Genomic DNA, 25,164 nt, shown 5'->3' on the forward strand with positions numbered 1-25,164 from the left:
TGTTTCATGTGATAACTGTCTGAACTCCGGGCTTTTTCTCTATCGGTGTCGGTGAGGCAGCCGGGGCTCCGCGGAGTTGACAGTTTATGGCACGGCTAGCCGCTGAGCTAGCTTCGGTTAGCCGCGCCGACTGTAGACGAGCGGCTTCACCCGATACGACCTCCACGTATGAGTGTATTTGTTACCACCTATGGATATCTGGTTGATGGGTCGGCGCTGGGCGTGATGCTCTTCGACACAAGACGCTTGGTTGAAAGGAAAATCACAACTTTGTGAGTAACGAGCTAATTACCCGGCCGGTTTATCCCGGAATAACCACGCGTTTTTGGACGTTTTTTTACGTCTTTATTTTCAAGCCGCTCTTAAACATATCCCCCACGTCGTAAAAATCGCTCTTCACGAGGTTTGAGTTAATGTCTGCTTGGCATTTTATCCTAACGCTGGCTCTGGCCATATCGTGTCGTCTGCAGGTGTTCAGTGACCGGTTCGAGCCAGAATTATTATGGCCAGCTTAATTGGCTTACAATGGGCGGTGGTTAGAGAGGCGAGCATCCCAGCCAGCTTTGATTTCCCTAAACTGGTTAATTAAAGACTTTTCTTAATTGGTAAAGGTGTGTTTGGCCATGTCCTCGTCTCTGGATCATATTTGCTTACAGCCGCATTACCCTCGTGATGGAGGCTGCCTGCCAAAAGCGCAAGAGGACCCAATCTCCCTAATTTGACTGTAAAGTTCCTTAACGATAGTAAAATTAAGGCAGTATTTTCACTTAATTGATCTCAGACCTGGGAAAATCTTGAACTAGATGAGGTTAAAGCTAGTTACTGCTAGTTTAGCTAAAATAATAATCTTTAGTCATGGCGGTTAGATATGTTTAGGAGGTCAGGTAGCCTCACAGATATTGATCTGGGAGCTTGGCAAACTAATCCATGATCATTAATACTGGCCCACATTGGTAGCAAGGCATTATGACTGTCTCCTGATGCAAAGGTAACAGCTTAAAATACAAAAATAGGCCCCGAGTTAGCACGAAAAAGGAACAAAATGTGCTCAATCCTTATGCTTGGACAAAAAAGGTGGTTGAATATGCTGTAATGTTATCTAAGTGACACACATAAGAGTAAATGTGTGTGTTTAACATATTCTTTAAAGGAAACCAGAGCCAGGCATTCGTTTCAAATGACTAATGTTTGAGCTCTGAGGGTTTGTCTTGGGCATTTGTAAGTGTTGATAAGGCAGCATTAATAAAAAATGACCAACAAAGAGGCACCAAAATTTTACTGGCACTGCTTGGGTAAAGGGTCACTGTAAATAAATCACTGCTCAGTGAAAATATTGTAAACTGTATGCAGTAAAACAAGTGAAAATCAGTCAAACTAATATACCCAAAAGTGCAGTGTTAAATATTCCAAGGTTAAAGCAATGCTATGTGTATTATAGATAAAATATTATAAGTAAATCCAGGTGTAATGGGAAGTTTGATGGCCACAGGTTGGAATGATTTTAGGTTTTCAGGTTTATTTATAAATGTTCTAGAGCCAAAACACAAGAATTCACCTCTAAGTGCTTTATATTGTGAGATAACTAGGGCTGCACGATTTTGCATAAAATGAGAATCACGATTTATTTGCTTAGAATTGAGATCACGATTCTCTCACGATTTTCTTTTCCAGTATAAATATTTATTGCACTTATTAACTGCACATCAACTTCGTAACAGTTGAGACTGAACATAAAAACAATAAATAAACATAAAAACAACAAATGTCTCACGTTTTGTCGTTGCCGCAAAATGTTGTACTGCTTGAAATTCCGTCTCCACCGTTGCTCGACGCTGCGTGTATAGAGCAGGTAGTGCAACAATAGAAAAATAGTTGCGGGACGGCACTGTGTAGCGTTTGTCTAGGGTGTTGATCATTTTCCTAAATCCCTCGTTTTGCACAGTGTTGATGGGAGCCATATCTTTGGTCAGGTGATAAGTGATAGCCTCCGTAATTTCTTTGTGCCTGCGGGAGGTCGATGGGTATGGGGAAGCGCTGTATAAGGTTCCCGTTATTGATGTTTGGGTGGTTGACCGGGACGGATTTTCTCCTGTCACTTTCTCGTCATCCCTGAGGTGCTCTCCGTTGTTTTTTCCCTGCTAATTTTAGCAGCCAGCTTCTGTATCACGTGGTATAAGGCTCCGCCCTTGTCATTTGTTGAGCAGGAAGAGTGAGCGCTTGTTTTCATGCAGATTACGTCCTGGATCAAAATGCGGTACAATCGTCGTCTTTTTTTTCTTATTCTTTTTTTTTTTTAATCGTTGTCATTTGGAAATGAGATCGCACATAAGTATGAATTGAGATCGCGATTTTCTAACGATTAATCGTGCAGCCCTAGAGATAACCCTACAATAATACAGAGAAAACTCCTAAACTAGATGACTCTGTATGAACAAGTACTTAGTGATAGTGGGGAGGAAAGACTCTTGGGATGAAGACGGGCCAAAAGAGACACATGATTAGTACCTTCCAACTAGTGGATGACCTGCTCTTTCTCCTTCCTCGTCCTCTTCACATTGCTGGGGTTTTTTTTTTGTTTTTTTTTGTTTTGTTTCTTTGTTTTTTAAACCAAGCTGTTGTCGGTGAAAACATCAATCTGGAGGTTTCAGAACAAGACTTCAGAAACAAGCTCATGACATCATGATCACTACGTCATTCTTTTCTACTGTCTATGAAGCCAACATTGGCAGTCACATAAAGGTGGTCATCAACTGGATAGGTCAGCCCAGGGCTTCCCAGTCTAGCTACTTTGGACACTCGTACTATCTGCGCCCTGAGGTTCAAGTGTTCTTCTGGGAATAGTGATGCTATTTCCCAGGGATTCCATGGTGGTGGTCAGTATCATATAGTTGGTCTTGTCACATGTCGGGAAGCTGTTATTTCACTTACAAGATCATTGAACATGCAACAGTGAGGGTTACAGATGATTTATTTTACCACAGTGGTGGATCAGTATCATCACATATTTGAAGCCAAAGTATCTGTGTTATATCAGAAGTGTAGTAAACTGTGCATCTGTGGATTGAGGCATTCTCAGCAGGGATGGATATATTTGGGTGGATATCCAAGCATTTATCAGTTCTTCTGTCTCGTTCTTTATTGATTCTTTTATGATTAATTGTGGAAAAATTTAAGCCTCCACAGGTTTGGAGAATCTTCAAAACTCTAAAGACAAGTAACAGAATTTGATAAAATCCTGCATGTGACTCATGGCATGCGAAAGCTCTGCTGCCATGAGTTTGATGGCGTCATTTAGTTACGCACAACTGTGAGAAAAACACACTGACACTGATAGAAGCATCTGATAAGCCTGGAGACATACAGCTCACATGGACTGGGTCATTTTGGAATCAGCCCTCAGTGGCAGTTTTAAAGGCCACTGCTTGCTCGTTGACCACAGCATGGTCACTGAATTGTTTCTACATTGCTCTCTGTATGTTGGCATCGCTACACATCAGCGTGAACTTAAAGTTGGGTTAGATTTAGACGGGCGTGTTGATCTCTAGTAGGAGGCAAGGCTCAGTCGTCTATCAGTGAATGTCAGACTGAAGATTGAGGTAGTAATATCTGCGCTGAGGCTCTGACATGTTCTGCCAGCTCATTCTATCACCTCGCTGTACGTTGTCTGCCCCCACCCCAAATCTAGCTTTCTTATTAGAAACACATGCTGGTGAGTTATAATGGAAACTAATTTAGGTGTAGCTCAAATATGGCTGGAGGAGGCTCACGAAAATAACCTCACGCCTGCCTCAGAGCAGATGCTTTTCACGCTGCAGCTTTCTTTATCTTTGAGAAACCCCCCTCCTTACCCCCTCTCCACCCATCTCGTCCACTTCTGAATGCAGACTGACAAAGACTGTTAGACGGGTAGCGTTATAAAACAGGAAAGAGAGGCCACGTCTGTGAATGCAGAGTGAGAAAAAACAGCCAGGAGCTACTGGCACAACTGGTTGGAACCGCTCTCTTTTAATAATTAAATTATGATTCAAGCTAAAACAACAATTCAGATACACAATGTCCACCTGTGCTGGGTCACTTCTTTCCCTCAGGTTAGTTAGCACACTGGATATCTAGTTCACTAACCAAAGGCGCTGGACAACAGTGATGTTCACAGTGCTTACTGTTTCACACCTCCTTTACTTAGAGAGCAGTCATGCTGCTCTGAGAAGATGATACTTGTGATGAACAGTCGTTTTCATAGAGTTGTTTCATTGGCATGTAGAGAAAAGGAATTGGGTTGAAATGTGTGGGTTTTTTATGTTGAGTTAAGAAGCACCATGACTGGTGCATAGATGCATTTTATGGTACAACAGAAGAAGTGCTTGGTGTTAACACACACTGTATATGAAAGATGGACACATCCAGCTCTCCCTTGTTGGTTTATGGATGCATTTAGTATTTTAGCTGCTGTTATTATCTTGTTTTTTTTTTTTTCAGATTTCTTTCAGTTTGTTTGTTTCTTTTAAATTTAATTCTGCTTTATGTTTTTCCTGTCTGTCTGTACCCCTCACTGTACCACTTTCTTCCCTTCCTTTGCCCTGGCTCTGACCTCTAATGTGTGATATCATTATAAAGACATCTTTACCTCTAAGGTTGCTTGACAGACAAGTTTTACTTATGTTTACTTGAGAAATAGCAGAGAAAGACAAGTTTAATGCACTTGACTGCTGAGCCATAGGAATTGAAACAAAGTGCAGGTAGAAGAGAGAACGCACTGAGGGCAGTTTAAAGATTTAGCTTGATAATAAAAGACAGCCTCAGCTGTTTGTGTCATATCATGTCTCAGTTTTTATTCTACACATTCCCAAATTTATAGCCAGGGATTTGATCATTTTGTGCTTGTGTCACTGGAAACATTTATTTGTTGTACCTTTTCTTTCACATGCCGTGTGGAAGAAGTCTAGTTTGCTTAAATGGAGAATTTCAGCGTCAAAAGGGCAAATTGTAGAGGACGCCATTACCTCAGCATCAACTGCAAAATAGCCTAGCCTAGCTCAGCTCAGCCCTGCTGGCCAGTCCGTGACTCCTCCTTCCCCTTCCCTCTTCTCCCACATAGTGCCCCTCCACCCCTGTCTCTTTCAAGTGAGCTATAATGGCATCGGTGCGCTTCACCGTGACGCCCACTAAGGCGGAGGACCTCCCAGGGGGGTCAGACCTGTCACCTGACATCAGCCTGCGCTCCGGTTCCCGTGTGCGCTTTGAGTCAGACAGCGCCAACCGAAGTGACCCACTAAGCGAAGTTTCTGGAGGTGTGACGACGACTTCTGCAGGAGGAGGGGCTGACACCCCGGATCACAGCAGCATAGACCAAGGTGAGGATACACACACCTAACACAAAGACATTTCTTTTTAACTGATGGTGTTTATTCTTTATACTTGAGACATGACAGCTGTCACGTCCTCTTTGAAGTTTCTTCATTGGCTGCATTATGTGTGACAGGCCTGTGCAGTGACCATGATTTAACCATCGGAAAAGGGGGGCTGGGATCAGGCTTATGTTGCTTAAGTCGGTGTGTTGTTTCCTGGCTTTTGCTACATGATGACTGGTTTTTAAAATTGATTCTGATAAGGTTTGATTAATTGATTGATTTTTTTTTTTGTGGAAAAAATTTGACCTACCTAACTTTTCAGCTCGGTGTCTGAAAACGGTGTGGCAAGAGAACAGAAAAAAGCTTTGACATGTCACTTCCTATGTGGCATGATGTCTGCGTCATTGACTTTGCAATGTCCAAGTGTCAGAAAAACATCCAGGCATCGATAAAAGATATTGATGAGTCTTTGAGACTTATGACTAGTCTGCTTTTTTTCTTTTTTTTCTGAATTTTACTGTCTAGTCTCTAATGCCAGTCCTTTCCCTGTCTTACTTGAGCCCCAGTTCAGTTTGTTTTAGTTATTTATATATATCCATTAGGGGTGCAACGATATTCGTATCGATATTGAACCGTTCGATACAGTGCTTTCGGTTCGGTACGCATATGTATCGAACAATACAACATTTGTAATTTATTTTATCAACTTTCCTTCTGACGATGCTGTCTGTGTTGAGCGCTCAGTGAATCTGCATTCGACTACTCCGCCTAGGCTGCACTGTCGAGCGCAGATCCACTGAGCGCTCAACACAGACAGCATAGTCAGAAGGAAGAGCGCAGGGCAAGCTAGCAAGACAGAAGTTAAGCTCTCCTTGCAACATTCAGATCTGGCGTTTGGAATTATTTTGGTTTTCATGTGACGTATGACCCTGAAGGTAAGCGAGTCATGCACTAAAGTAAAACAGTATGTTGGATGTGCCATGCAATGCTCAATTACATGGGTGGGAACTAGTGTGTTAGCGCAGTTAGCTCGTTAACGTGTTGGCCGTCTAGCCCCATGCACGGGGCGATCGGCGGTAGCTCGTTAACGGAGATTTGCCGTGTTGTGGCGTTAAGGTCATTTCAACGAGATCAACCTGAAAGCACTAGTGGGAACACAACGAATATGACTGCACATTTACGCCGACATCATCCTAGTGCAAAGACAAAAACAACAAGCATGCTACTAACTTTAGCCGAGTCATTTAGACAGCTGTTAGCACATGATTCTCCTTATGCTGCTGAGAATATAGCCCAGAAGAAGCGGATAGTATAGCTTTTATTTTGGAAAGAGCCATTTCTCTGTAATAAACTCTCTTTTCCAAAGATGAGTGATTCCTCAATCAGATACAGGGCTTGCAATATCGCTAGCCCGACGTCCCGGAGCTAGCGATTTTTTTCAGTCGGGCTACCAAAATCTATCTCTGCCCTGCCCGTCCGGCTATCGTAGGAAGGAAAAATATATGTCAATGCTTTTGCATTCTTTCAGAAATGTAGCTGGGTAATTATGTCATTGGCATCGGTGAGCCACTGTCAATATGTGACATATTGAAATCGCGTTTGAATTTGCGCTTGTTTTTTTGCTTTCACTTTGCAATCGTGCGAACTGTGTATAGAGAGCGACAGCACTGATCTGTGAGTGATGATAATTTGTGCACCAATTCCTCTGACATCGTCTTATTAATCGTTAGCTTACTATGCAAACATGACAAGTGAAATCTCCCGCAGCAAGCTTAAACATGTGAGAGGTTGATCGCGCAGAGAATCGCTGAGCTTATGTGAGTGCGTGTGTAAAAGCAGCAGGATATATATTTTAGTTCTGCTGAGCCAAATAAGACAGGTCAGGGTGAAGAAGTGACAGCCAAAGAAAAGCTTACCACAAAACGGAGAAGTTATGACAAATGAGACTATAAGGCAAAAAGAAAGTGCAGCTTTATGGTTTCATGGACAAAAGAATTTCTGTGGCTGCAATATGACGAGCTAAATAACCGGGGCTGCACATAAGTGGTCCGCAGGTGCGCATTCGCTGTCAAAATAAAAAAACACACACAAGGGTTAGGGTTAAATTTAAAAACTGTACTTTTGAGTTAAAATATATATTTATAATTTTAATAAATGACAAATTAAAAAGGCATGAACATTTTTTTTGTATCGAAAAAATATCGAACCGTGACACCAAAGTATCGAACCGAACCGAACCGTGAATTTTGTGTATCGTTGCACCCCTAATATCCATATATCCACACATTCTCTGTAAAGTCAGTTAAGTTGTGTTCAAGTTCATGCAGTTCACGTTAGTTCAGTTCACTTTGTTTTTGTTTTTATACCTCCAGACAGCAGCAGCAGACATCTCAGGGAACATAGTAATGTGAGATAAAGACTATGCAATATTAGAAAGGGAGCTGATAATGGTGCTTCTGTGTCTGCTTGCTAGATGCTTTTTTTTTTCCAGGTTCAAGCATCTACTATGTTGTTATTCTTGGATCTTTTTTTAGTTGTCATTCTCAGGCCTTTACAGTTTTATAAGCACTAGTTGGGCTTTTAGTCCAGATTTTTATATTGATTGATATCCAATTTGATATTGATATCTATTGATTTAAAAAAAATCTGATATCAGCTGATATTTTCTGTTTTGCTTTTGTTTTTTCCCTTTTAGACACACAACATAAACAGAGTTCCCTCACATTTGTTATGTGTAGTCATTTATGAGTCCTTACTGAGATATTACGACTCGCAGCTCTGCTCGACACCACTTGGATCAGCTGGGTTGTTGTTTGTAGCGTTCCAAACACGAGTTGCCTAGAGGACGAGTGCCCCCTCTGGTGCACAACCAAAACTACAGTCATAATGTGTTGAATGGTGTTTCTCTCATCTCTCTTCATTTATCTGCCATTTAAAAAGCAATACTGATATATCAGCTGTTACATTGTTGAGATTGTAATTAATGTTCCTGACAGGGATCAGTGGGCACATTAAGGTGAGGATGAAGACTCATTCATCGCCATTGTTCTGAACCATGCTGTAGCATGTTAATTAAGTCATGAAGGCATTTGTAGAGGGTGATCTTCAGCATGTACTTCCTTTGTACTGTATGTTTGTGTATGGGTTTTTTGTTTGTTTGTTTTTCTTTTGCCTTTTTAAAATTTATTCTTTGCTTTGTCGCTTTTTCTAAATTCAGAATTGTTTATTCTATTACTCTTGTTCTCTTCTGCTTGCTTTCTTTTTTCTTTCTCAGCAGGTGATCCAGGTGATTGATATATGCATTTTTTTTTCTCTGCCCGTTCTGTTGGTTTTTGTCTTTTGCCCTTCTCCCCCGTCCCTCTTCTCAGCTGTTTCTCTTTCCCTCTTTCTTTCTCCCCTTCTTTCCCCCAGTCAAGTCTGTCCCGTATTCAGTAAGTGAAAATAAAATAAACAATAAAAGGTGAATCAAATGGACCATTACGGCAAGGCTGGGATGGTCAGTTTGGTAAAGTAAATCCGTTGGGCATCTTTCTTTGCCTTTAGACAACAATTCTGAGGGCAAAAGAGCCAAACGGGACAGGCCAAAAATAAATAAATAAATAAAATAAAATAAATAAATAAATAAATAAATTCAGAATTGCTAGTTTGGTTTGAACAGGAAGAGCAGGGCACCCGCTGGGCGTGGGTTCATGAGGGGAACATTAGTTATGATGGCTCATGTTAAAACTAATGCTGAATTCCTATGCAACAAATTCCCACACATGAACTAGTGAGACTGGTTTTCACCGGACACAAAGAAAGGTCTTCTACAGCTTTTTTTTGCCCAGACTGTTCATTTTCTAGGAAATAAAAAGGGAAATGCTATTTTTAGATTCTTGAGATGTGCTCATGCATGTCTCAAGTTGAAAAATGCATTTTTAAATAGGTTTTATGGCTCTCTGGGCTGTTAAGCTCTCCATTTGTTTTTCTAAGTGAGAACTTGAGGCCAGAGTGCTCCCCTCAGGGCTAGTCAGCCAATTGAGCAACAGTTGAACTTCACCATCATTGCGGTTAGTAGAAACTGAGAACAATAAGAGGATTTCATTCTGTTGTGATTGTAGCGCATGTTCCACTTCCCTTACTGCCAAATCAAATCAAATCACTTTTATTGTCACATCACATGTGCAGGTACATTGGTACAGCACATGCGAGTGAAATTCTTGTGTGCGAGCTTCACAAGCAACAGAGTTGTGCAAAATACAACAACGTAAACAGGCAAAATATACGAATGGCTAAATCTGAAACTAATAAATATATGTACAATATATAATAGTATATGGGGGGGGAAAAAAATCTGGATGTGTATACTAAATGTTTTTCTGTGTGTGTGTGTGTGTGTGTGTGTGTGTGTGTGTACACATATTTTACAAATTAAATAGAGTCAATAAATAAAATATATAAAAATATACAAAAAAATATACAGCCACATCAGTTCTGAACTGATTCACTTCTTTCCTTAATCACAAACCCCTTCACATGCACAGATATGTGTATTTTCAGAAGAATCCAGAAGAATAGAGGATAATGGTAAACAGCTTCCATTTTACTGATGTGACTGTGCAGGTGCCACGCTCTTTAATAAGCTTCCATAAATAGATATTAAGCCAGTTAACCCGACTTGAGTTTCGGTCAAGCTTTAGTGATGCTGCGGTGGCCGTTTGTGAGTCTGTGCAGAAATAGCAGAGCAAGCGTGTTAGAGGAAGAAAAATGCTGTTGTAGAAGTAAATGAGCCAAAGTCCTGAAAGACAGGAGGTGTGGAGAGTTATTTTCAGAAAGGTCATAGACTCTGTGATCCATTAATGTTGACACCGATAAAGTTCCCTACTGAAGCATGCATATAGTCCACACACTGCTACATCTGGCTCCAGTAACTTTCTGCTCCACTGACTGTACGTTCTCTCTCTCACACACACACACACACACACACACACACACACACACACACACACACACACACACACACACACACACACACACAGACAGTATCATACTCAGGTGTGGGCGGAGGACCTGTCCTCTTGGGGCCACACACACAGCTGTGTTCCCCTGTGCTGAACTGGGTGTGGATTATAGAATGAAGTTGAACAGCTGAGCACAGAGAGGACAGCAGTAAGAGCTCACATGTGTCTCTGGACAGCTTTTAGTTTGGCTAAGAGGAGGTTTTCAGATCAGTACTGGTGTAGATAGGAGCGTATAGAACTCGATGGATATCCACCAATATACTGTCAAACTGCAGCGTTTATTTTATTTGCAATAGTAACATACTTGGTGACAATAAATAGTGGATTGGTGTTCAGATGCATCTCCGTGGGCGGAACGGCAGGCTGCGACAGTAGTTCTCGTTTTGCTCTGCTGCATCAGTGATTTTGGCATAACGGCACATAAACATTAACTTGCTGCTGAGAGACTCAGCTAAATGACATCCTGCTGACACGGGCAGAGCAGGGTCTGACTGGTTAGTGCTGAGCAAGCTTTCAAAATAAAAGAATCTTAAATGACTCACGCAATTTCTTGGGTTGCAGTTTAAATACCTGGCAGCACACCCAAATAAAGCCTGTTTGTGGGGAAACAGAAATGTATACTTTCATATTTGAGGAAAAACAAACTTGGGACTGTATTTGTAAGCCGAGTTGGCTGTTCGGTTGAGAAGTGTCTGACCTGAGTCACATGTTGTTGTCTGAATCACTGAACTTTTTTAAAAAGAGCAGCATCATCTGTAAGCTGTGCACACCAAGGCTGGTCTCACAAATGACGCAACAACAAAACTAACCACATGGAAGCAGGTAGTTTCCCCGATGCTCTCAGCTCTGATGCTGACTGTCAGTCAAATGATTTTGCACATTTAAAAAGAGTTTATTTTTTTAAGAAGGCACACAGTGTGAGTAGGTATCCTGTCTTGATGGTGGATCGCTATGTTAAATATGTCCTAATTGGTCCCTGTGAGCCAAAAGCTCAGACTTCAGACTGCCCTAGATGCTGGTTTCAGTTTGGCTTTGTATGATGTCACAGTTTACTGTGTAAACCTGCTGTTCAAACCTGTTTGTGAGGGCCAACCAATCAGAATCCCAATAATGTTGGCTTAAAGAAGTGTGTTCAAGATTATAACTGAAATCTTGATTATGCAGAGCTCATGTAGTCGAGCCAAAGAATGCAAATCTAAACGCCCCCCCCCCCCCCTCCCCCCTTGTGAAAACTGAAAGTTCAGATGATTTCTCCACAACAGCCTGAGCAGATAGAAAGTGTGAATCTCGACAGTCCTGATTAACAGGTTAAGTGCTAAACATACTGAGGCTACATCCACACTGATGCGTTTTGTATGAAAACACATCGTTTTGGCCTCCCATCCACACTGAGACGCCGTTTTCCCCAAAGGAGAACGCAGCGTTTTGAAAACGCTGTCGAAAACGCATACATTTGAAGAGGGTGCTTATGCACCGCAGAGTGGACAGCGAAAACTGAGACTTTCGAAAACGATGACGCATGTTAGTCATGTGATGCAGTCATGTGACCAATTAAACTAAGATAGCGGAGGGCATTATACAGCAGTTGTTTTGTTTGCGCTCAATTTTGACAGCCCTATTAAAGATGAATATCAGTCTGTACACGCTTCAGATAGCTTTTCTTCAAATTCTTTAATTCTCACTCGCTTTTGCAACTTTGTACTTTTGTGTTACTCACAGCAACAACTCCACCTCATTGTTAGTCCATTTAAAAACTCGGTGCTTTTCCTCGACATTTTGCTGCGACGTTTCAGAGAGCCAGAAAGTAAAGAAACAGCAGACAGAAATGAGGCAGGTGGAATCTTCTTGCGTTTCACGCATGCACAGTACTGGACCGTAAGCGTTTTCGTCCGTTTCAATGTGGACGCACAACTCTGTGAAAACGACTGAAAACGCTAGTGTGGACGCGGAGACGACAACGCCATTTTCAAATCTATCCGGGCGAGTGTGAGCTTGTTGAGATGTGGCGCATTCACGTTTATCTGTGTTCATCTGACATGGTTCAGTTTCTGTGTGTAAAGAGCAGCATCATGAAAATCAGGAGCACGCATTAGATGACCTGCCAGTTAACATGTTTTATGAACAAATGAGCGAGCTACCTGATTAGCTCGTTAGTTAAAATCTCCCAGCATGCCATCGTGCTTCAGCTGTTGATTGTTAGGAGTGAGGTTTTGCCTGTGTTGAGTCAGTATCACACTCGGTATCTTTGGCCAAATGTAGCACTGCGAACAGGATGGGAAGTTACCACCCACCACACAAATGCTGGCTTTTTTTTTTCTTTATTTCCTCCCAGGGATCGTTGATTCATTTTTTCTTTGGCACGTAACCAGCCGATGTTCTAAAATAGACAGTGAAAGCTGCTGAGGCAGTTTTAGATTCACCAGCTAGTGTGAACTCATTCATAGAGTAAACACTGAAAATGAATCATGCTCTCAAACCCCCCCCCCCCCCCCCCCCCCCCCCCGGCCGCACCACAGTTTTTACAGGTGTGAAGAGGTGGAAGTTTGCTGTGTTTACAGGAAAATGAAGTAAATATAGGAAGATTTGTTATTTATTTATTGTTATTATTTCAGTTTGGGGTAACTTTACATGTATTTAAGGGGAATCCACACCGTTATTATTTATTTTGCTATTGGAATGTTACACAAGAAGGGAAAACTTGTCTCATCCCTCAGTCTCTGGTTTTCTTCTGAGTGCCCTTCTGTGAAGCGTGTGACCCTTGGCTGCTGTTAGCGTGAGTGTGGCGTAGCAGGGAGGGGGAAGTGATGCTGCTGACTCAGGTGCTGCCGATGCAGCGGTCTGCACCGGCGGGAGGAACCGAGCCAGCGACACGGGGTCGCTGCATCAAACTGTGTCTGTGAGGGAAACAGCTGAAAGTCGACACCACCGAGCCATGATGACAGCGATTTAAAAAAAAAAAGGCTTCCTTTGTGCTCAGTCATATTCGTGCTGCATCATCCTTTCCTTTTCTTTCCCTTTGTTTATTATTTCTCTCTCTGTCTTTCTTTTATTGGCTAGGTGAGGGAAATTCGAAAACCTCCAGTGTGTACATCAACAGCAATCATCAGGTGGACGATGACGACTTCTACGACAAAAACCTGGCCTTGTTTGAGGTACAAAACATTTCAGCCACTCTTTCTAGTGGCTGTATTTGCTGCTTTCTTATAATGTATTCACTCTTATGGTTTTATTATACAGCACAGGGCTAAGAATAGAAAAGGATGGTGACTGTTTATTTGATGAATGTCTGCTAACTGGAGCCCAGAATAACCAGCATGTGGCTGGTGGGTGTAGATAATTTCAGGTTTTATAGCTTACAGAGTTCCTTCTTCTCTCTCCCACTTCTTTATCTACCGGTTCAGTATGCCTCTTTGCCTCCTCTTCTTTCATTCTGTCTGTTGCCTTTCTCCGGTTGTCATTTTATCTTTCTTTCACTTGTTCTCCTATCTTTACTTCATCTCTGCCTCACAGTAATTTATGCCTTTCCTCCTTTTTTTAAATTTGCCCCATCTTTACTCCATCTGTTTTAATCTCTTTCTCGCTCCACCATACTTCATTGTCTCCTCTTTTTGTTCGTCCTCTACCCACAGGAGGAGATGGACACTCGGCCGAAGGTGTCCTCTCTCCTCAGCCGCCTGGTCAACTACACCAACCTGACTCAGGGGGCCAAAGAGCATGAAGAGGCCGAGAGCATCGGCGAGAAAAAGAAACCCAGCAAGGTACAAACGAATAAACCTTGAAACACACGTAAACACAAGTGTGACCTCGTAAAACATTAAATCCCTTTAGTGTTTTAATGAGATTCACTGGATGGCGAGGCATGTTGGGCAATCTGCCCATATGGAGTGCACAATTCCAGCTGTACTTTGTCTGGCTGAACAATGATCTTTTACTGCAGTGTCATAACCAGGATGAGCCCTGGTTGTAGCAATGGTGTAGTAAGTACAAAGTTGATCTGGATGACAGTAACAATCCTCACATGGTCACTAGTTCATATGTTGCACCTGAAACAATAAAAATAAAGACATCCATTTGTTCATCAGTTTTTGAGGCCCTGTCCTAGAAAACTGACTCTTTCTGCCGCCCTCCTGACTCGCTGCCTCCAGCTGAAATTGCGTTTGGATGTAACCCTGGTGTGGAGCCCAATCCTTCCTGATAAGGCGCTGGCTGGCCCAGATAAGAACTGCCTGTCTGTTTTGGCGGTTTGAGAGTAATTGCACGTTTGCCGGATTGCTCGGACACATTTGCCAACAGACGGCAGGGAAAGTTAAACCAAAACATGTTTAATCCTCCCGTCTGGACCCCACCGTGTGTTCAGTACAAGCATCAACATAAGTCTGGTACAGCAGGGAGGAGCCGTGCAGTGATTTCAAGACCTTACCTGGAAAGATGACAGTGGAGCAGGGCTAGTTTAAAGACCAGCTTTAAGAGATTAATATTTGGATAAGAAAACATTTGAATGGAGAAGGAGCAGCGTTAAATCCCAACTGGACCAGAGTAGAAGTGATTCATGGGTTTCCATGTATGTGTGCTTCCTGCAAGCAGATGTACAAAATGTTAAAAACATGGGTTTCCTAAAACATGGGTTTTCGGACACTAGGGTCATTCCATATAAAATCAGACACATATGGGAATAAATATTTGCCATCTGCCCCGCCACTAAATGAGGCAATTTGACCATACCAGGAAAGTTGTCTGAGTCCGCAGAGTACATAAACATGGATTTGAGGGATTTTTTTGTTTGTTTGTTTTCCAGCAGTTTTGAACCATTTTTGAGCTAGCAGTAAGACATTTAGGCTCTGTTTAAAAGCTGCAACCAAATCCATTTTATACCCACTCCAGGTCTCATGATATACAGCTAGACTCTTGTTTTTGTACAACATGATGTTTTTTCTGAACTTTGTGTGTGAGTATCATGGCATAAATCATTTCTATAGGAAAACTTCTCCGGTTGACTGTCTGTAGAGTATTGGGCCCAGGCATTAGTACTGCTTTTTGGGTAAACCTTCAAAGTCCACATCACCAAGTGGGACAGGTGGCAGGTCAAAACATGTTGCAGTGTATGAAAGGTCTGCTTACAGCAGAATGTAGATCATTCAGAATGTAAGCTTATTGGCTAATTACAGTATCTAATATTAGCTTCCTCTTTCCTCTGATGAATCTAATGTTTTTAGCATTTGCTTGTGGGGCTTGAGCCTGTCCCATCTGTCGGAGGGCGTGAGAGGCTGTTAAGGGGCAAACACATTCACACCTACAGCTAATTTAGAATCACCAGTTAACCTAACATGGACTATGGGAGGAAGCTGGAGTACCCTGGGGGAGCCCACACAAATGAAGTTGTTGAAGAATGGCTAAAATGATGTTCATCGAAAGTCTGAATTAACCTTTAATGTAACATCAGTTTAATGTGTTTAGTTTCGTTTTATTTACAGATGAAGGTAGTATGATGGACTGAAATAAATGAACAAATTCCAAATGAGCACCTCAGTGTAACATTACGTGCTGTCTTTGGATTTTGTTTCTGCTTAAACCTTTTTTCTTCTGTGTAATCTTCCAGTCGCCACAGATGGGGACGCTGATGGGCGTGTACCTTCCTTGTCTGCAGAACATCTTCGGCGTCATCTTGTTCCTGCGGTTGACCTGGGTGGTGGGAACTGCCGGCGTGCTGCAGGCCTTCTGTATTGTTCTTATGTGCTGTTGCTGTGTGAGTATTGGAGTATTAGCAAGCAGCCCCAAGGAGACAAAAACAGGAAACCTTTCTAAAACACTGCCGTCTCTCCTCTCCAGACAATGTTGACCGCCATATCAATGAGTGCAATCGCAACCAATGGAGTCGTACCAGGTATTCCTTTATCTTTATGTTTCTTCCTTCATTCTGTGGACACAGTGGCCCAGAGATCCTTCCTTCTTGTCTTTCTGCTTCTTCCTCCTCATCTTCTTTACTTTTCCCTCCTTTCCTTCCCTTTATTTGTTCTTCTCTCTACTCTTTCCTCCCCTCCTCATTCTTCTTCTTCCATGTTTTTTTCCTTCCCATTTATCCACACTTAGAACCAGTATGAAGAGCACAATGGGTACTGTTAATCTATTAGATTAAGATTTACCCAAAGTGATTTACATAGATTAACTTTACATAATGAATGTAACTTATTTCTTAACTTCATATTATTCATCCTGTAATTTATTTACGCAAAGAAAGAAAATGCACTCTTTACAAAAAGCTATAAATCCAGCAGGGTGCTGAGTTTAGGGTCACCTCTGTGTTGTCTGCTTCAGTGTCTCTGAATTGAAGTGTATTTCCACAATAAATCACATTTTTATGTGGACACTTTGCAGTGGACTGAGTCTGGTGGCCTCTGTGGATGTTGTGTTGACTTTTGTAGTTTGTCTTTCCCGGTTGTCCTTCTCATTTTCCAGCTTTGGGCGCGCTGACGACGTTTTGCTAACGAGTGTTATTTCTGTGTCCCGTCTCTCCCTCTGTCTGCTCTCCCTCTCTGTCTGTGCCTTCATTAAAAACCTAGAATATTTATCTGCCATTGACCTTTTCTCTCGCCGAAATGCCTCGAGGCGAATATCCTGAGTGTCAGAGTAGTTTGATTAACTGACTTATTTTCCAACAAGCATGGCACAGTTTGATAATTGAATGTAGAACGAGAAAACCTCTGTAAAGTAGAAAATTAATCTAACAAGTTCTGACTCTCATCAGGCATTTTACCCCACGCTCTGTCTCACCAGCTTCCAGCTGTCATGCTTTCTATTCTCAGATGGTAGCGTGTGTGTGTGTGTGTGTGTGTGTGTTTGTGTGTGTGTGTGTGTGTGTGGGGTTTACTGAGGTCAGGCTGAACAAGTAATAAAGTGTGTTTGGGTTCTCAAATACAGCTCAGCACTAAAAATCACTCAGCCTGTGCAGACATAGTGACCTGAAAGTCCAGCAGGTTTTGTGGCCTCACTCAGGAACTTCTCACATTAAATATGTCTAAATCTACCACATTCATATTCAATTACATTTTTTTGTGACATCGACCCTGCTGTGTGTTCCTTTTTGTGTGATGTTCAATGCTGCTGTTTGGAAACCAAACACCGAATTATGCTCGCAGTCAGCAGAGTATTGGTATCTGCTCTTACTGCCTCATTTGTGTTATATGTGGTTCAAATGGTATCAGCAAATAGCCGCTGTTTGCCTTGCCACACTTGGAGTAGCAGTTGTGTAGGGGCAATGTTAATTTTACCGTAATGCGGGCTGGGCTGTGTTACCCGAGTGTTGGCTTATTCACGTACAGCCTGGTGCTTGATGTCAGAAGGTTGGATGCATTAAGCTCGACCTGGTCCAGCACTTGGAGTGAGCTGAGCAGCTGCTGCCGTGTGCATTTGCAGATGCCGTTTGAATGAAAGCCCGCTCTGTCTGTATTTGTGTCACATAGAACATTATGCTTACTTCTACAAGCATAGTATGACTCCTCTTTTCTCCCCTTTTGCCTCCCAACATCATAATGTTACTAACCATCCACCGCCTCCGCTCTTTCTCTTTCTTTGTCCACCCTTCTTTTCCCCCCTCCAATCTGTTTCTGTCTTCATCCCACTTTTTTCCATCCCTCTTTCTCCCTCTTCATTTCCACTTCCTCCAACCCTTACATACACCTTCCTCCTCCTGCTTCTTTCCTCCTCCTCCAGCGGGAGGTTCCTACTTCATGATCAGCCGCTCTTTGGGTCCAGAGTTTGGGGGGGCGGTAGGCCTGTGCTTCTACTTGGGCACAACCTTCGCTGGAGCCATGTACATCCTGGGAGCTGTCGAGATCCTTCTGGTGAGTTGCTTTGTTTGCTTTGTTGTTGTTCCAGTTAGTATCGTGTTCTCCAGACTTTCTTCTGGATGTAAAGGCTTACGTTGTGATCATTGAGTGACTCTATACCGATACGAGGTAGCAACGACTCATTGCCTTCACTATATGTGGACCTCACAAAACCCATAAGCTCAGTTATTTTAAATAAACATGTGACCTGAGTTAGGGACACAAAAGGAGGCTGACCAGTTTTATTGACAGGCTGATATTATTTATATGTGTCATCTGATTGGCTGATTTGCACTAAACACACTTATATTACTGAACCTTCAGATAAGTGAGGCCTGCTTCTTGCTCTCTTCCCTCTCCCTCTGACAGATGTACATTGCACCCAGAGCAGCGATCTTTGAAGGTGAAGGAGCAGCCATGTTGAACAACATGAGGATATACGGCTCCATCTTTCTCCTCTTCATGGCCTTGCTGGTTTTCGTGGGGGTCAAGTATGTGAACAAACTGGCCTCTGTCTTCTTGGCCTGTGTCATCATCTCCATTTTATCCATTTATGTCGGAGCGCTGGTTTCTGCCTTCAGCGTGCCGGATTTTCCGTGAGTCTTGATTATTTGGAGAAACACAGAGCTGACCGATCATTTATGCGTCACATTTTTGACTGACTGGGCTTTCATCCACAGCGTATGCATGCTGGGAAACAGAACTATCAACGCCCATGATGTTGTTGACAACCACTGTAGTAAAACTGTCCTGGTTAAAGTTCCAGCTGAGAAATTAGACAGCAACTTCACGATTAACGGTGGGTTCAGATTTCCTTCTTTCTGTTACGAGTCATGAGGAGTAAGAGTGTCTCTCTGAGTTACACCAGTGTTTTTCTGAAACACTGTTTTTTTTTTTTTTTTCTCTCTCTCTGATAGAAAACAGCACAGTGGGCCCCACTTTTGACCCCAGCCATGTCCCAGAGGTGATGGTGGAGAAGACCACACATCTTTGGAAGTTATTTTGCCATAACGCACAGCTCAACACCACCTGTGACGAATACTTCACTTCAAACAACTTCTCTGAGATTAAAGGGATCCCCGGACTGACTAGTGGGGCCATATCAGGTAGAGTGCATGCATGAGGAGTGCAGTGATTCTCTGAATGAGAGATCATATAAAATATGGACACGGCCAATGTGATATCATCCACCTGTTACGAAGCCAAGCTGAGTGTTTTACCATTGCCTCTTTGTTTGTTTGTTTTTTAAATCTGATGAGGGTGGTCATTAGCCAAGTCTGGCTGTGTCCATCTTCTTTTTAGTCTGTGGTCTCCATGGAAGTTCCAGGAAAGTCTGGGATTGCACTGTTAGTGTTGTTGGCTGAAAGCTAGAACCTCACTTATAGCTGACCAGTATGAAATTACTTATTTACTGAGTGTGCATTTAAAAAAATATAATCGATTAAAACTTTAAACCGTCACATTTAAACAGGCGTTAAATTGTTGTGCTAATGTTGTTTTTGCTAAGTGACTGTAAGAAGGATAAGTAACCAGTATCTCTCCCTCTGGCTCAAAATGTATTCTTGATTCTTCCTGATTAAAAGAGGAAGAACTTAGTATTGATGTTTTCCCTTGTAGCTATTAACTTAGCTTGAGCAGCTGAATGACGGAATAACAGGAGTAAAATAAATATGGGCTCAAATTGTGGTCATAAATATTTTGTACTTGTAAATCAGGGTGTGTGTGTGTGTGTGTGTGTGTGTGTGTGTGTGTGTGTGTGTGTGTGCGCATTCAAGTTACAAGTACGAATTTTGACCCGGTTTTTCTTCCTTTCATCTGATTGGCCAATGTTATGTCAATCACAAATTTAACTATCCAATCAGAGAACAGGTGGGTTTGGCTATTGGAGGGGTGCTTTATGGAGTCCACACACAAATCTTTTTTTACACACACACAAATTCTTTTTACACATACAAATCGTGATTTACAAGTACAAAATATTTATGACCACAATTTGAGCCCATAAATAAATCCTGACATACTGTGCTCTGTAACAGTAATGGACCTCAGCTGGCCTGGTGCAGCAGAATGCTTTAAAAGCAATCTGGTCTGAAGTTATGTTGGTGCTTTAAGGAGAAAGATAAGAAATCCAGTTTTTATCCCCCAATATGTGAACACGCCAAACATCTTAGATGAATAAAATGAACATAATATCACAGACAGGACAGAATTTCTAGGTAGAGCTGAGAGGCAGAAGGCTTCACAGCTCACAGAAATGAGAATTTGAAGGTCCAAGTCTGAGGCCATGGCCCTCAGGTGGAAAAGAGTGGAGTGGTCACCCCAGGTCAAGGACGAGTCCCTCCACTGCCCCAAGTGGAGGAGTTTAAGTAATTTGGGGGTCTTGTTCACGAATGAGGGGAGAGGGAGATCGACAAATGAACCACATCACTGCACTGCTCTGTTGTAGGAAAGAGAGAACTCTATGTAAACGTGAAGCTGACAGTTTACTGGTCAATCTTTGACTTTACTCTATCTTAGAGAAAGGGTGAAGAGTCCAGTGATGGAAGAGGGGCTCAGAGTAGAGCCACTACTACTCCTCATTGAAAGAATCCAGCTGAGGTGGTTCAGGCATCTCACTAAGATGCCTCCTGGCTGAGGTGTTTTGGGCTCGTCATACCGGAATGAGGCTCCGGGGCAGACCCAGGGCATGCTGGAGAGATTACATCTCAGCTGGCCTGAGAATGCCTCAATGTCCCCCTGGATAAGGTGGAGAAGTGGCTATGGAGAGGGAGGTTTGGACTTCTTGGCTAGGGCTGTCGCCCCTACAACTGAGCCCTGGATAAGCAGCAGTTGGAGGATGTTTTATCAAAGGAGACGGAGGCAGATATTATAGCAGCTTACTAATGCTACACTAATTAGGGCCTCTAAATCTAAATAAATGTGAATGTGTAGGTGAATGTTTATCCTCTGCCAATGTCAATGACTGATCTTACATGGGTTTTTTTTTCTCCCTCTTAACAGAGAACCTGTGGAGTACATACCTCCACAAAGGGGATGTTTTGGAGAAAAGATCCCTCCACACCTCTCAAGTTGCACACCCAGCCTCTGATCGCTATCCGTACGTGTTTGCTGACATCACCACCTCCTTCACAGTGCTCGTGGGCATCTTCTTCCCCTCGGTCACAGGTACAGACGCCCCTAAAATACTAACTGGGCTCCATTCAGTGTTAATTCAGAAATATAAGCATATAAGAAATTTAAACCTAATATTGGCTTGGTTCAGTGATGAAAACGGATCATTGACAGGAAAAGCGCTGTAGGCGTGATATTGATTCCCGCTCACGGTGCAGCTGCTGATTCAGGATCAAACCTGTCAGGCATCTATTCTTGGATTTCTGTTTGTGTCTGTGCAGTTGGCTTTATTTTCACTTTTTAGCTTGAAAACACTTTAAAAAAGAAAAAATATGGAGATGGATTCTCTTTGATTTGAAATATTGATCACACATTTCACTCATGAGGGTGTTTATTAAAAAACTGTGGTATATTCAGTGTAACATTAAAGTTGATATTTTAAGCACAAAGCTGTTGAGTTATCACTTATCTCCTCTTCCTTTGAATGATTTTGTTTCTCAGGAATCATGGCCGGCTCCAACCGGTCGGGGGATTTAAAAGATGCTCAGCGCTCCATCCCCATCGGAACCATCCTCGCCATCCTCACCACCTCTTTAGTCTGTATCCTTTCATCTGACAATTTGATTGAACTTTCATGCACTCAAATTCAAAAGCAACTCAAAGCACAATTTAAGATGCTACAACACAATTCTGAAGTTTTTAACCTAAATGCTGATCATGGAAATATTTAATGAGAATAATGTTGTGTTGTTAGTGGATTAAGTCTGTCCACCTGTTTTATTTTCACGCTGTCTGTCCATCCTTACATCCATCTGAGAATACCTTGAATTGTGTTTTTTGTTTTTTAAAAGGTGGACTGATTGAAATTTGCTAATCCAAGGTTAAGATCAAGGTCAAAGGTCGAAAGTTCACCTTTAGTTTGCTCACCATTCTCGCTGTTACCCCACTAGAGCACTTCACCCTTAGACTGCAGCCTTACTTGTTGTTCCTAAAGTATTTAAAGGTAGAATGGGAGGCAGAGGCTTCAGTGTCAGGCCTCTCTTCTATGGAACCAGCTTCCAGTTTTGATCCAGGAGACAGACACTATCTCTGCTTTTAAAACTTAAAACCTTTCTTTTTGAAAATAAAACAATTATAATTAAAAAGAATTATAGTTGGGGTTGGATCAGGTGACTCTGAATCCTCCCTTAGTTACTCTGTAATAGTCCTAGGCTGTTGTGAGCTTCCCGTGACGCACTCAGTGTTTCTTCTTCACTCATCTTTTTCACTCTGAGTGTTGGCACATGACTCGGCATTTAATTATTAGTTACTGTTAATCTCTGGCTCTCTTCCACAGCGTGTTTTTTGTCCTGTCTTCATCCCCTCAACTGGTCGTGTCTGAGGGTGAGGTGGAGATTTCTTCCTGTTAAAAGGGAGTTTTTCCTTCCTACTGTCCTCAGGTTCTTGTTTATAGGGGGGCATCTGTGCTACTGTAGGGTCTTTATATTACAATATAAAGCACCTTGAGGCGAGTGCTGTTGTGATTTATGTGGAGAGTCCACAGAGACTGGATGGCGTATCTCGACCGGGCAGTGGAGGCGTATGACTGAGAGGCAGTTCTTCGAATTTTCTCAGCACAGTCCGATTTTCGTGGCACTGAAAGTACTTTGTATTGTTTTGTTTTGTTTTTTTCCTGACCTGCTGTTCATCCAGATCTGAGCAATGTCGTGTTGTTTGGAGCCTGCATCGAGGGGGTGGTCCTCAGAGACAAGTCAGTACACCTGCTCTTGTGTTTGTATTTGCATGTGTTGTGTTGTATGTGAGGCAGAAGGACTTTGATGCTTAAACTACTTCATGTGTTGTTACTTCTGCAGGTTTGGAGATTCAGTTAAAGGCAATCTGGTGGTGGGGACTTTGGCTTGGCCCTCGCCGTGGGTCATTGTGATCGGGTCCTTCTTCTCCACATGTGGCGCGGGCCTCCAGTCTTTGACTGGCGCTCCACGACTCCTGCAGGCCATCGCCAAAGACAACATCATCCCCTTCCTCCGGGTTAGAGCTGCTAGTTTTCAGTTTAATTACAGGGACTGTCCAAGCACTTCTCCTTTATTCTTGTTGTGCTCAGGATTAACTTAATGATGCTGTATGAAGCAGAAATCCCTACTGATGTTGAATTACTGATGTATTTATGCTGCATACTTCAGTTCTTTCCACTTGCATACAGAAACATCTTGCAGCAGGGGAAGACAGTGTGCAAATACCTTGATGGAACTGTGGTGCTTTAAAATGCTTTAAAGTGATGGTGTTTTATGTTTTCTGTTTATTTATTTAGGTAGTTTGAGTGTAATTTGTAGTTACCTGGAGATGCTGTATTCTCTCCAATTCCTGCCTTTCACCGAAGCTTTTGATTATTTCTTTGATTCTCAGTGCTCAGGCTATTGCCTCCTTCCCCTCTCTATGTAATAACAACCCTCAGATTTTATTTTTTCATTTGCAGTACTTGCCATTTCCTTAAACATAGTGTGATTTGCTGGGTCTGTGTGTGTATATTTGAACTCTGTGTGTTTCTGGCAGGTCTTTGGCCACGGGAAAGCTAACGGGGAACCTACGTGGGCTCTGCTGCTGACAGCTCTGATAGCTGAGCTGGGGGTTCTCATCGCATCTCTGGACATGGTGGCTCCTATTCTGACAATGTAAGATGCAGTTATGTTACATGTGTGTGCATGTGCACATTTAGTCTGCCTTCATCACCTCAGTTTGAATCTCCAACCCTCTTTCCAGGTTCTTCCTTATGTGTTACCTGTTTGTGAACCTGGCCTGTGCCCTTCAGACCCTCCTGAGGACACCCAACTGGAGGCCTCGCTTCTCATACTACCACTGGTACTACCAAAGACTCACTCACTCACTCACTCTCTCTCTCGCTCCCCCCCCCCCACCCTGACGTCTGCTCTGCTCATCTGTCCAGGAGCTTGTCCTTTCTGGGGATGACTTTCTGCCTGGCGCTCATGTTCATATCCTCTTGGTACTACGCAATCGTTGCCATGGTGATTGCCGGGATGATCTACAAGTACATTGAGTATCAAGGGTATGTTGCCATGGAGATGTACTCCCTCTACATGATTGTGCATGTACAGACTGGTGTGTAAACATGTCTGTTTCGTGTTAACATGTTTATTTTATTTTCAGGGGAACAGAAGAGTGTACAGTGTATACTGTTTGTGAATAAATAAATATACCTGTATGTTCTCTTATATTTTCTGGGTGTGGTTGTGTATCAGGGCAGAGAAGGAGTGGGGAGATGGGATCCGTGGTCTGTCACTCAGCGCTGCCCGTTATGCTCTGCTGAGGCTGGAAGAAGGACCACCGCATACTAAAAACTGGAGGTATTGAAATGTCTCACAAACACAGGATGCAAGTTGACCTGTTAGAAGTTGATGAACTGTTTGCACTTAAGTTTGCGTGCAGTGCTGGGAGTAAAGCTGCAAGACATCATCAGAATCTGCGTCACATTTAGCATTATAAACAAGAATCTGATGATTTTAATGTGCCAAGTCTCTTTTGGTGTGCAGTACTAGGTATAGCAGATCAGTAAATTAAACACTGCAGGTCACTACTGTCACTTTCAAACAGATCTGGGAGAGCTCCAGGTTGCTGGACACTGGTTTTCTTTCACAAATAAATTGAATTTCAGTTTGTTGCTATGTAATTACATTTTGACATGTTAGCCAGCCATGGGGCCTCCGTGTGACTTTGTTGGGTCTCTTTATGTGCTTCAAATGATGCTGACTGAGCTGAACTAACTGCATCAAGACAGGAGGACAGGGGGTGAGCGAACTCTGAAAATGAGTTGCCTCATAGTGGTGCTTTGGTTTCACAACTGGGGAGATGCACATCAGGCTAAATGAA

General features: G+C 42.5%; 1 protein-coding gene across 5 annotated transcripts in view; it reads left to right on the forward strand.

The window, feature by feature from the left end:
- slc12a6 (solute carrier family 12 member 6) overlaps positions 1-25,164 on the forward strand; it is a 33,452-nt gene that overhangs the window by 182 nt on the left and 8,106 nt on the right. For 2 of the 5 annotated variants that reach the window (XM_085396295.1, XM_085396266.1), the window contains exons 2-18: positions 4,615-5,351; positions 13,406-13,500; positions 13,978-14,106; positions 15,945-16,091; positions 16,175-16,229; positions 18,056-18,186; positions 18,541-18,767; positions 18,852-18,970; positions 19,089-19,277; positions 21,172-21,336; positions 21,784-21,882; positions 22,975-23,032; positions 23,136-23,310; positions 23,833-23,951; positions 24,040-24,138; positions 24,224-24,343; positions 24,537-24,641. In XM_085396295.1, coding sequence (XP_085252421.1) covers positions 5,132-5,351; positions 13,406-13,500; positions 13,978-14,106; positions 15,945-16,091; positions 16,175-16,229; positions 18,056-18,186; positions 18,541-18,767; positions 18,852-18,970; positions 19,089-19,277; positions 21,172-21,336; positions 21,784-21,882; positions 22,975-23,032; positions 23,136-23,310; positions 23,833-23,951; positions 24,040-24,138; positions 24,224-24,343; positions 24,537-24,641 — 2,252 coding nt within the window. In that variant the 5' untranslated portion in view covers positions 4,615-5,131. Of the gene's footprint in view, positions 1-33; positions 273-4,614; positions 5,352-13,405; positions 13,501-13,977; positions 14,107-15,944; positions 16,092-16,174; positions 16,230-16,905; positions 16,952-18,055; positions 18,187-18,540; positions 18,768-18,851; positions 18,971-19,088; positions 19,278-21,171; positions 21,337-21,783; positions 21,883-22,974; positions 23,033-23,135; positions 23,311-23,832; positions 23,952-24,039; positions 24,139-24,223; positions 24,344-24,536; positions 24,642-25,164 lie in introns of those variants that run through there. The other 3 variants (XM_085396273.1, XM_085396281.1, XM_085396287.1) reach the window with 3 other exon arrangements.

The sequence above is a fragment of the Rhamphochromis longiceps genome, linkage group LG3, assembly GCF_057381845.1.
Source record: "Rhamphochromis longiceps isolate RC_006_pf linkage group LG3, R_longiceps_female_GT1.1, whole genome shotgun sequence".
NCBI lineage: Eukaryota > Metazoa > Chordata > Actinopteri > Cichliformes > Cichlidae > Rhamphochromis > Rhamphochromis longiceps.